The sequence below is a fragment of the Empidonax traillii genome, unplaced genomic scaffold (assembly GCF_003031625.1).
Source record: "Empidonax traillii isolate 1590-97213 ecotype Southwest subspecies unplaced genomic scaffold, ASM303162v1 scaffold33:size3420811, whole genome shotgun sequence".
Lineage (NCBI taxonomy): Eukaryota > Metazoa > Chordata > Aves > Passeriformes > Tyrannidae > Empidonax > Empidonax traillii.
Window position 1 is genome coordinate 2016475 of NW_020955226.1, and position 12847 is coordinate 2029321.

Below are 12847 nucleotides of genomic sequence, written 5' to 3' on the forward strand. Positions count from 1 at the left end.
ATGAAAGAACACCGAATAAATGAAACTGATAATTCTGCACTGAACAGGGCTTCTTTAGCTCTCTCTACAGGTTCTTGAAGAGCAACCTTTTTAAGGGCTAACACAGCAGAAGTCAACAAAAATCAGAAATCTGTTAAGGGAAAAAAAAAAAAGAGAGAGACCGTTTTCTTTAAATATTTATGATACTGGTTTGTTTTTATAGCCAAACAGTATCATGCTTACATGATGACAAGCGTGACACCCGAGGGCATGGCCACCAATCGTCTGCCATGAAATCTTACCCACACTCTCAGTTTAGAAATGGAATACAGTGGAGCTATCAGTGAGAGGAAAAAAAGGCATTATTAGCTGAAGAGAGAGGGGAGGAGAGAGCACATTCCTACATCTCTAGAGGAAATGATGAAAAATGGGTATAGACGCCCAGTGTAACAACTGCCCATCCACTCTGGGGGATTCCTTGTCCAAAGCTCTCCTCCTATCGCTCATCACGGATTCTTCTGCTGCTGGGGTAATGCTGCTTAGAGACAGTAAAACCTAGCAGCTCAAACTAGAGATGCTATTTTGTTATCATCTTGTTTACAAGTGTAGGTAATTCCCTGCACTCCTAATTCTGCTTTCCAAAACCGTGAAGTTTTACATAAGTACTGCGACATACTTATTATCTCTGTTTTCAGCTGGAGTCCAAAATTCGAATCTGATTTTGCTTTGAGAAACTGCAGTGTTCTGCTGAAATTCCAATAACATAGCAAACGTGCAAATTTAGTAATTCAGTATGATTTTTGGTTTTCAGACATTATTTCTCCTTTTATAAGTTCCACTACATAAACTTCATTACTGAATGTTATTAACTGCAAATGATTCTTTCATTCACATTTTAACAAAATAGTCCTTTCAGGCATGATGTGTACCTGTGCTGAGGAGGATGTTTTCAATTAATTGTGCAGAGGAGATGTATTGTTCCTCAAAAGCAACACTTCACCTCAAAAACAAGGAATCCCAAAAGGGCCATCAGGAATGACAAGTAGAGAGAGGCTCTTTTCTATCCTCTTTCTTTTCCCTGCCTGTCCCCCTTCATTCTCCCAATCAAACTAAGGTGCCAAGGCCAAGAAGGTACCTGCAAGAATCAAAGGAAGCAAATCAAAGACACAGCAAATTGACGAAGTAACTTAATACTCTGACAGGTGACAAAGAAAGATAAAGATCCTCTACTGAAAGACTTTCCATTAGAGGGATCACTACATCTACCTTTATAATCAGCGTTTCCTGGTTCCACTATCCTTTTCTATCATGCAAGCTCTTAACTTTCTTAAAATAACCAGTGGTGAAAAGAAAGAAGACAAATCAGCCTCATCTAGAGCTTTCATTATTCAGTAGTAGAAAACATCTTATAAAGTGGGTTTCACTGTCAGCAATAGAGACATTTAAAAATATTCAGGAACATAGTCTATTACTGTAGAATTCAAAGAAGAATTTACTATGACTCTCACTTACTTTCAGACTCAGAGGCTTTAAAGTACCATTTCAGGGTGAAATTCTGATTTCTACCCTTTTCTATTTTCTCCAGCGTTTCCATTTGCTTATGCATATAAGAGAAATTACTGTAATATATATTCTGCATTCCTCACAGATTTTAAAGAGACCTAAACTTATTCAAGACATTTTCTAAAATATTAGGGTGATTAAAATGAAATTTGAGTGTAGTTCTCCAAAAAGTTATAAATAGGCATGAAAATAATGAATACAGATCTGCATTTTTTAATAAAATCCAGTTTTATAAAATCCCAGTGTTTTTATTTTAGTCAGACACCAAAATGAAGCATGCACTCAAGCATGCATTCAACCAGGCTACAGCATTTAAAATCCCAGACCTGGAGGTGCTCCTAACTGAGTGATGCTCTCCCAGACTGACTCCACACACAGCTCAGGCAGGACGCATGGCACACTGAACGCAGCTGCCCTCTGCTGCCGGGAAACCCCACACAGCTCCACTAGAATCCACACATCCCTGTCATTCCCCTTTCTCCTCATATACTGTGCGTATTTACCTTCACGTGCAGATGCACCGTTTGAATCATCTTCTCCTGAAGCTGCTTTTCACTGCTAAACAGAAATGAACTATTACTATTCCAGCCCACCTTTCTGCTCTGCTTGCCTTAATCTACTTGTTCTGATTAAAACCTTGAAGTTTTTGGCTCCAGCCGTTTTTGAGCCAAGAGCACTTCTCAGCTAAATTAAGTCCCCTATAATACCACTGGTAGCACCATCTCAAGGATGTCCTACTTCATCTATACTTCCCCTGCAGTTCCCCCAAGGAAATCCCAAGAATATCACCAGTATGAATGCAACATTGGCATTATTAGCACCATGCTTTAACCAACTAAATTAATCTCAGGGGTAGTCCATGAACCCACCAATACAGAAGAGGGCTGCTTTTTAATGACCAAGATGAGTCATGTATGAGCTTTTAAACTCTGCCATAACAAGTAACACAAGTTATTTTAGATATGCATATGGCCACCTGTACAAAGTACAAAGGCACTCAACTAAGCCATAGTTTGTTTTAAAGCTTGTCTACTCTGTACCAATTCAGTCCATCTGAGAGGGCAAAAAATCCAACCTCACAAATTCCATACAGATGGTACAGATGAAAGAAAAGGTGGACAAACCCATACACTGTATGAAGTTCTTTCCATCTAATGGTACAACTACATTTAGGCTAAGAAGCTGAGCAATTTTCTTCCTTTATCTGAAATGTTAAAATAAAGCTGATGCAACTGCATGTATCTGTCCCTTAAAACACTTTCCACTACTACTAACCACTACAGTAGGCACTGCTTTCTCACTACGTGAATTTTTGTCACAAAATTTACATTTTATGGAATAAGTGTTTTCATTAAATTTCCCTTCCAACAACTCCTCAAAAAATAAACAAAAAACCTGACATGGTCTGAATGCCAATTTCTCCTTTATTTTTTTCTAGTAATATCCAAATATACAAACACAGTTGTACTATTTATTTGTACTAGTGTTCTGGATAAACTGAACAACTAATCCTCTGCGATGGAGAGGCCTCCCTCACACAGAGCCTTGCCAAATACATATTTATAGTTCAGTTACTGCTTTTCAGAAAAAGTATTCCAGTATGGTACATATCCCTTCACTTGATACATCAACATTAATGAAATAAGTATTTCTTAAAGTTTAAAGAAAAATGAATACACATTTTTATTAACTTTATTTGCTTTTCAAACCAGCTGGAGTCCAGCTGTACTAACATACAACATTGGTGTGCTGTATCTATCAGATTAAGTCGATTACTGAAACAAGGAGGTGCTGCACATGTATGGCTGGCTGAGGTACAATCATGCTGTTAGAGCTGTCCAAGAAATCTGGGATATAATGATATTTTGCTCGTTAAATGTAGAGGATTGATGATTTCTTATGTAAGGAAACATGGCCATTTCCTTAAAATAGCTGTACTGAGGAGTTAGAATTTCAACCCATCAGTAAGGGCATTTTTAGTGAAGTATAATAAAACCTGATATTGCTCATACTAATCATCTCTTCATGCTGTCACAGATTTTCCCCAGTAACTTACAACTCCCAGTTCTAAAAAAGCTTCTATTAAGAGCACAATGCAGTACCACCTTTCCAAAAATAGAATTCAAGCCTAATTATTACTTTTTTTTTTTTTTTTTTTTTTTTTTTACTAGCAGCGCTTCAGACAGCAATAAAATGAAATGCAGATACATTTAATGTATTTTTCCCCTTTTCACTTTGTGGAAGTGGCAGTCACGCAGGAGATTTTCAAAATTAAAAAAATAGGATTATAAAACCATAAAATTGACCCAGGGCCTTTGGGCATACAAAGTACTTATAGTTATAATTAATTTTTTAGTGTGACAAGGTTTAAAAACTGACTGTGGAACTCTTAAAAGCTGTTTCAGATTTGCTCTATTCCCATATAGCAATTCTAATCACAAATGAAATGACTTTGCATTCGGTTCAAAATCAAAACCACTTCAGCACGGGTTAATAAATAGTAGATCCAAAATCTGGGTGAGCTGGGGGTGTACACAGCCCTCATCCAAGCAGGACAGGGCAGGCTGGTTACCATCACACCATGTAACCATGCAGAGGCTGCAAGGGGGTTTCAGGGCTCCCACATTTCCATCAATGACAAAAGTGTGGCTCCAGACCATGTCCTCGCTTACCAAACTGCACTGAGCTCAAACCATCCACCACTACCTTTCCTCCAGTTCTTTCTGACACCAGCAATACTCTCACAGGTGAGCAGTCCCATTAATGAAACCCAGGACTGTCAGCAAGAAGTTGTATGGTGTAACACTCATTCCTGTGGATCAGTACCAGAGTATATCTGAGCAGGTTCTGCACAGGAAGAGGCAACGTGTGTCTGCTGAGTAATGGAACTCCAGAAGTGGTTCAGTGTCATCCTTAATTACTAGGCTAAGGCAAGGAAGAAGGGCATCATTTAAAAACAGGCAGAATTAAAACCAAATAACGAAACAATGGAAAAGTGTAGATGTTGCTTATCAAATTAGCATCAAAATATAAAGTAGGACACCTCTTTACAGCATCAAATGTTTTCCTCACATATACAAGACCTGTGTACCTGGTTTAAGGATTTTACAAACAGACCTAAACTCATATTCAGTAAAAAAGAGCTGCCAAGTATAAGCTGTAAAGGCAGAAGCAAAACATGTGTATAATATGTCAAGAGAAAAGAATTTAAAGTTAAAACTAAACTGAGACTGGAGTTCCAGGCAACAAGGCAAAGCAATTATAGATGTGGTAAATGGAAGAAAAATTAAATTACTGCAGGACAGATCTGACATCTGTACTAGCAGTGGTGCTACAGATCATTAGTCACAGGCATTTTACACCAAGTGCTACAGAAGATAATTTAAGCAGTGATGACACCAGCTCCTTCCTCTCTATTGCCCCAATGACATTAGTTTTTGAATAACAGGGGTTATTTCTTCCAAGAGCAACCTCTTAGACATTTTACATGTTAATGTTTGAGCAACCGAACTCTACTTACACAAGCCTTTCCAAAAAAAACCAAACAACAACAACAACATTTTATTGTTAGAGTATATTTATATTTTATGTTGTCTTAAAACTGCAGCTACATTCAAAGTTCTAAGAAGTTAATTAAATTTTAAATCCCAAGTGAATTTTAATAGTGCCTTTTTAAAATATACAGAATTTAGCATTTTCACTAGCTAAAATCCAATTTTTTTTCTATTTATGATGTAATTAAATACCTGTTAATTTGTCTCTATCACTGTCCAGCTTTGATTTCTTAAGATTGACACATCTTGCAAATAAGAAAAATTGTCAAAAAAGTCATTCAGAAAATTAATTCTGGTGGTGTATGGGAGGCTATCCTGCATTCATTTTGCAATTCCAAAAGCTAAGCTACCTAAAGAAATAAGTATATGCACATATATGCACGAGTTAACACGCAGTCTCTAAAGCTGACCTGAGGGTAGAGCTGGGAGACGAATCTCACGCTCTGTGAGAGACCCAGCTGGCACTGGCACATGTCTGAATCACTCCTGTACAGCCCGAGACATAAAATGAAAACCAAACGACTCTGTTTTCCCAGTTAGATCATTTTTTACGTGGGCATTGCTGCCACCACACGGCCAAAGCGCTGAACTGCCCTTCCCCTGCCCCGCGCAGGTGCCAACCCGCTCAGCACACAACCCCTGCCACAAGCTCTCTCACGAACGCTTTCCACTCCGACCTCTCAAAGTCCTACCATTGCCAACAATTTCCCAGAATAGCTTCCATCTAAAAGAAGATTAGAAAGAACTTATAGCATTCAAATCTGGCTGACTGCCTCTTCCAAATACCAGCTGTCAGAAATTGCAGTGTTGTAGAATTACACCAAAGCAGTAACTCTCAAAGACAACAGAACATCTCCCAATCACCAGTCCAGGTAGCTGAAGTCTAACTGATGTGCCAACAAAGCCTGAAACCAGTCCTTTTCTGAAATGCCCTCCTCAAAACATCCTCCCAGAAAGCCTGCTTTTAGAAAGCTGGACTTGGCACACTACCCTGACAGCTGCAGAGCCACAGCAGTCTGAGCAGGTTCCTCATACTGAAGAGACATGTGAGTTCAGTCACAACAGAAAGGGAAAAGGCAGTTCCATAATGTCTCACACACAACAAGCAGGATTCTACATTCATTCCTATTTCTTAGTTCTTATCAACAGTAGTTTGCTGCATATTTAAAGGTTTCAAAATACCTACCTATTAAGAATTATTATTTTTTGTGTTCTGCTGCACATGCATGGTAAGCTCATTTATACAAGTGCACCACAGGAATACCACTGTATGTCATAGCTGTGGGTTTAACTCTGCCACCCATGGAATAAGGCTCTACTGGTCTGAGTAACTCAGAAGCACTCTTGCAGAGTTTGGACCTCACTTATGTAGATTTGAGAATAACATCTGAAACAATCAAAAGAATCAGGCAGTCCTCAATAAATACCATTTATACTGCCTTCACCCTTTCTATAAGTCATCAGTGAAGATAAGAATTCTGCAGTTTATGAACCTTTATGCTTTCACATCACCTTTTTTCCTACAACTACTTCACCTGTAGCTTTCTAAAAATGTTAAAAAATCATATCATGTATGAAAAACCTCATGTATCACTTTGACAAGGCCAGAAGTCAGAATGCCTCAGGGCTTCCTAGACAAAGCGAGGCTGTAGAGAACATTCATTCAACAGTCACCATATTTGAAGGACTACATTAAATGAATGGCTCAGTTCAGTCAACTAAAAAGGTGAGGCAATTAAAGAGTCCCTGCTTTCTCTTCCACACCAGTCAAGAAAAAGATGTGAATATACTCACCTTTTTTGCTCTTTGTGCTATATTAGGTGTTCTAGTGAGAAGCTTTTCAATCAGGTACTCTCTATTCTGCAAAACCAACATTTGTTAAGTTAAAAATCAATATGAGGAAAGAAGAAATTTCACACAGATTTTAAGGCAGAGCAAAATTTACTTGTAGGGTTAAACATTTTACCTTGGCTTTCTGGAAAAATTTGCATTTTAAAAGTTCTGCTGCTGTGGGCCTGAAAGATCAATAATAAATTAGAACAGAAAACACAGACCCCTCTCAGTGAATACAGTACAAGACGTTAGTTAAATGATACGTCTCTAATACTTTTGAATTAGTACTGTATGAATGGGGAATGAATGATAATAGCTACTGAATTAATTCACACAAACTCACTTACCATACATGAAAAAAATTAAGCCTCTCTATGGTAAAAATACCAAAAAAAAAGAGAAAAAATTATCAGTCTCTCAAGTTGCCAATTTCCCCCCTTTTTTTGTTCAACACAAGTGCAAGTGCATTTTACCTTTAAAACAAACAAAAACTAAAACACAGAAAAAAATGTCAGGTATTATTTTCTTCCCCAAGTGACTCTACAAATGCAAAGAAAACTTTGCTCCACAGCAATAAAAGCATAATCACATTTTCCAAACAGCAGCATCAATACCTGCTACTGGCATTCTTTAACTTGATTGATGTCAGCAGGTATTCAAAAGAAACTATACCGACACGATTAACATGATGCATAAACCAAAGAGAGTCATCAGGAGCGTCTTCCAATCAAATGGACAAATACAAATCAAAGCAACTGCTGTAATGTCAAAACTGAGACATTCCACTTTTACTTGCAGTTCAGTTCAAGTCTGGTTCTTCCCATCATCACTAAGTTTATATTTTTGACATTTTCAACAGATAATCACAATCTCAGAGCTACCAAAGTGATTCCAACAGCAGGTTTTGTCTCCCCTAGCTTCAGGAATCAGAAAAGCTACTTATCTAGGCAAAGGCAGACTCTAGTACTGAAGCAGACTATGGAGAGAAAACAAAGCATCTCCTGGGATAAAATGAAACCCTTTCCATGTTCTTTTCATCATTTCCATGAGGAGCCCATACCACATCCAAGAGTAATTTTGAAACAGTTAAATTTAGGGAAGTCACAATCTTCATCACTTCCAAATGAACAGTACCAACATCTGCTCCCGATTTCCATTTTAATTCAAGCAAGAGATGGAATATCGCACAAACTAGTTAAGATAGCAGAAAAGCTTCAATGGGGAACATTCCTGTCTCAAAACCAAAAACACCTAAAATCTGAACTAGTCTATTTCTTTGAGGACACATCTGAAAAGTTAGCAATGAAAAAAGGAGTAGTAAGTGGTCTGTATGTACATATCAATTCACTCCTGCTAGAAATAATGAATCAACCCTTGATATTGACAAAAAGCATTCAATTTAGACACAGGTAGTAGGTTCCATGGAGCATGGGCGTTTTTTTCTCCTCCAAAACACCAAACTCTACAGCAAAGAAGTTCTCATTAATGGTCCTGTGGAGACCACCAGACTTGGCAGTAATTCATACATGTATCTTGGATGAGTAAAAAAGGAAGGGAAACAATTAAAAAGAAAAATCAGCTTCTGTGTCAAAGTTTTAAAGTTCTTTCGCAAATTACAGTGAGCCAGTACCATCACATCTCATAACAGGGCTAAGCATAGTTAAAGCTAGATTTTAGTAAAGTTTTATCCAAACTACTCTTCTCCATTCCTTTATCATTAATCATGTCAGACACTTCTGAACCAGTCTGGACATGCTTTCTGGCCCTGTTTTTCCACCCAGCCTGCGCAGGGAATTGCAGCTGAGGACTGTGAGCAGCATCCTTGGCACTGGGGAGAGAGAGAAACACCCACACACAGATCCCCAAAAGAAAAACATCACAGTCTGAGAAAACAACAGTGCAACGCCAGTCCTAGATTTTGCCACAAAGACCAAGTACTTCTCTCACAACTGACATGGCTGTTGGAGGTATCTCCATGCTAAATTACATCCTAGCTTGTGAGAAACGTAAAAAATAGAGATGACCCCCAATATAAGAATACTCACTCTATACCAGTATAGAGTAACTGGCACAGTTCTGAGCATCTATCTGCTGGTCTTATTGTTCAATTCAAGGCAATCCTGAGTATGAAGATATTGCATGTGATTTAATAAAATAGCATAATTACCCACTAGTGTTTCAGCACTGATGTCATACCTACAGGTCATGTAACTCGGCATTATGTGTTCAAGGAGACAAGGAAACCGCATTTTATTTACTCCTTGTGATTTCAAACCCCTTTAATCTTGCCCTGAAAATTGCTGAACACTGGAAGCTAAAAGAAGCTTGATTACCCAGAGCACACTTCATGCTTATCCCTAAGCAGACAAACTCTAGCACTAAGCTTAAAACATCAAGACTTGCTACTAAGATCAACAAGTGTAAGGGGTTTGGGAATCTGAAAACAGTGCACAAATGATCCTTGAGTGAAATAAAAAATTTCAAGTATTTTGAGAATAAAAAGGTGTTTCACTAATTATACTTTTTCTCTAGTATGCCTACTGTCACCTTTTTGACTTGATGCCCTACAACAACATCCTTAGCATAACATCAGTGAAGTACACACCATAAGAGACACATACAATCAGGACTGCTCTCTCAGAACAATCTTTCCTCAAAAATACTAGCTCTGAAATGCTTCAAAACAGTGATATATTAAATGCCTTAAACAATGTTAATTAGAATGTGCTTCCTACAAGTCTTCAGCAAAAGAAGCCTACAAAAATGGGTCTGCATAAAAATGAACAAAGGATGAATAAATTAATCATCTGGGGACCTCAGCAATGGCTTTGGAATAAATGTTTAATGCTTCCATCATCTTGGTTGTCCCATCCACAAAACACAGCAAGAAAGAACAAACTGTAAAGATGCTATGATGCACAATTGCCCACACACACATGAAGAAAACTCAATAAGATTGGAGCTACTAACATTACAGTAAAAAATAAATATATCTTAAAAAGAAATTTTCTCTGGAAAATAAGTTTATGTCACAAAATTAGAAAAATCAACATAGAATTATTTATTTATAATTTCTTTTAGAGGCCAAGAGACTGATATGTTTGGTTACCCACAGTTCTGCTGATCAATCTGAACAGTATTGTTAGACTGTATTAAGATTTATATCTTGTCTCAAATGAGAAATTAGATGTAGAGCAAGGACTTTTGTTTGATCAGAGTTTAATTCAATAATATTTTTACCTATAAATACATTAGGTTAACAACCCAGAAGAAGAAAACTTAAGGCATAATTAAGAGGCAATTTCTTCTCCCCAGATGCAGATGACTGAAGGCTGTTATTTACAAAATTCAAATCATACACTTAAAAAATTATGTCACTGTAACTTAAAGTAGTCCATACATTGAAAAAAATAATTCCACTGTACGTGGCAATAGTGACCTACCTTTTGGCAGGATCTTTTTGAAGGCATAATGAGATTAGTTTTCTAAAAGATTTGCCATACTTTTTCGTCATCTCCTTGTCCTCTACACCTGTCTCTAAAGTGGGAGGGTCATTTTGAAGCGTCAGCATTAACACCTAAAATAAATCCAAAAAAAGAGGTGTTGGAAGCAAAACCAATTCAAAACACAGAAATTACAAGAGAATAAATAATCCACAGAATACATCTACTTAAATATCTTGAGTTGCTATTGAAAATGAAGTAGTACTATCTATCTAGCAGCATTAATAATGCAGGCAACAGCATAAAGTAATACAAAGTAATTGTTACTTTCATAGGAGGGTATTTGTGATAAGGTGCTGCTCCTGTTGCTAACTCAATGGCTGTTATCCCAAAACTCCACATATCAGCCTTGAAGTCATAACCTCGCACCTGAAACAGAATCAGAAAGGAAAACCAAGGTGATAATGTCTCAAGTTACAAAAATAAGACTGAAAATGTTTTACTTTTTTTTTTAACATCAGAAATACCTGCTCCATAACTTCAGGGGCCATCCAACAGGGAGTACCAACAAATGTTTTCCTCACTTTATTACGAGTAACATCACCTCCAGTTGCTAAAAATGCACTAACACCAAAATCTGGGAAGGAGAAAAAAAAGTCAAAATCTGTTAAACTACCAATAAAAAAGCAAAAGTTTTACACTTCAGAAATTAAGTCAGTTTATAACAGTATACTTCTAGAAACTCTCCATTGTAGAGCTGACCTTTGTTCCACGACACACTGTTCATAAAATATTATGGAACAGAAGGTATAGTTTTATCTGGGAGATCTGCACTACAGCACCCTCAAGTTCAAGCTCCTAGTCTGTGTCTTCCTGAGTAAGGCTGCAAAGGAGTCCAGAATAAATGTCACTTAAAGTTTTCAAATAAGCACTTTGAGCCAAGGTTTGCATCTGCTGTTTTTCAAAGACAAGAAGCTACTCCTGACAGTTACTAAATTTGAATGCGATTTGAACAAATGGGAATATTACATGTAATTTAAATATTTCTGGAGATTTGACAAACCAAAGATCAACAGCAAAGTCATCAATAATATAAACTTAACAGTAGACCAGGACATGAATACCTTTTTCCAAATTCTAAAATAGAAAAAAATAGAAAAAAGCTCAGTGTTCTGTTAACCTGTTACTACGTCGGTGACAGCTGTATGGGAGAGATCAGGCTATAAGCAGAAGAAAAAGCAGGTTACCGGTGTATGGAGAAATACTGTCAACTTTGAATGGAGCTATATGAAGAATATTTTCCACTGCACTACTTACAATTCAGTTTTACTGAAATAAAGTAGTTTACTGTAGACTTACTTCAATTTTTAATTTTTCTATTGCTTTCTTATTGTTACCTGATTTTAGGGTTGAAAAAAACTCCTAGTAACTAGAGGAAAATGTAGTTTTATTATTAGTTTACACCGGCATACTAAAACTCTCAAAAAACATCTTTACATGGTACTTTGAAAGCATCCTTTATACAAAAAAATACAAGTTCTGTTTATAGCCATTTTTATTACCAAGGCCTGCTAAACACACAGCTTTCAACACTCGGTCACCAGCTATAAACTGCAAAAGGCCTGGCAGTATGCTGAGAGAGAGGGGGCAGGTATCACCACCTGCTCACTCTGCTTTCCAGATAATCTCAGACTAACTTGAGAGACAGGATATGAGCCTTTCTCAGTACTGAAGCTCTTATGAGACCAAATTCCTTGATTCTTACAGACTACCGCTTGAGAAGCACATCAACGCACTCAGGGGATATTTAAGATGCTAAACTGTATTCATCTGATACCACCACAAGACAAACGGCAGATATGCCAAAAGTAATTCTCAGTGAGAAAGATCTCATGCATCTCAGTGACTAGTTAACTTATAGCCAAGGACAGTACATCCAGATTTTTGGATCCTCAAGAACTATTACAATTACTTGCAGAAATAAATTAAATTAATAGAAATATGACTTGTTACCATTTGCAAGCTGTTTAGGGCACATGGGCAAATCAAAAGGAAATATTAAAAGGACATTAAGAAGTTTTCTTATACATTTGATGGGACATAGAGAAACACTAAATAATTTCTGAATCACATATCATTAGCCAAGAATCCAGAAATATGTAACTGGGGAACTTGTGGTTACAGCACTCCAAAGGAAACAGTTAAAAGCCAGCAGAAAAACTTGTATATATTGCCCCTGATCCAGCTGCAGTGACCTTTTTCTTTTATTTATCCATCACTCTACAACTGCCATTACCTGCTATTTGTACAGAGCCATCCTCACCCAGAAGAATGTTGCCAGCTTTCAGATCTCTAGAATGTACAAACAGAGGTTAGCATGAAAGTACATATGTGCACTTTATGTAAACAAATAAATATTGTGTAATGAACAGTTTTACAAGATACTGTTCTCAAATTTAAAACTCAGAAAAAGGA

The 12847-nt window shown here is 37.2% G+C and overlaps 1 protein-coding gene across 3 annotated transcripts in view; it reads right to left on the reverse strand.

The window, feature by feature from the left end:
• Positions 1-12847, reverse strand: part of STK39 (serine/threonine kinase 39) — an 83342-nt gene that overhangs the window by 42102 nt on the left and 28393 nt on the right. For all 3 annotated transcript variants that reach the window (XM_027911511.1, XM_027911510.1, XM_027911512.1), the window contains exons 5-10: positions 12669-12724; positions 10900-11009; positions 10700-10801; positions 10373-10506; positions 7063-7111; positions 6891-6956 (exon numbers count right to left, since the gene is read on the reverse strand). In XM_027911511.1, coding sequence (XP_027767312.1) covers positions 6891-6956; positions 7063-7111; positions 10373-10506; positions 10700-10801; positions 10900-11009; positions 12669-12724 — 517 coding nt within the window. The remainder of the gene's footprint in view (positions 1-6890; positions 6957-7062; positions 7112-10372; positions 10507-10699; positions 10802-10899; positions 11010-12668; positions 12725-12847) is intronic.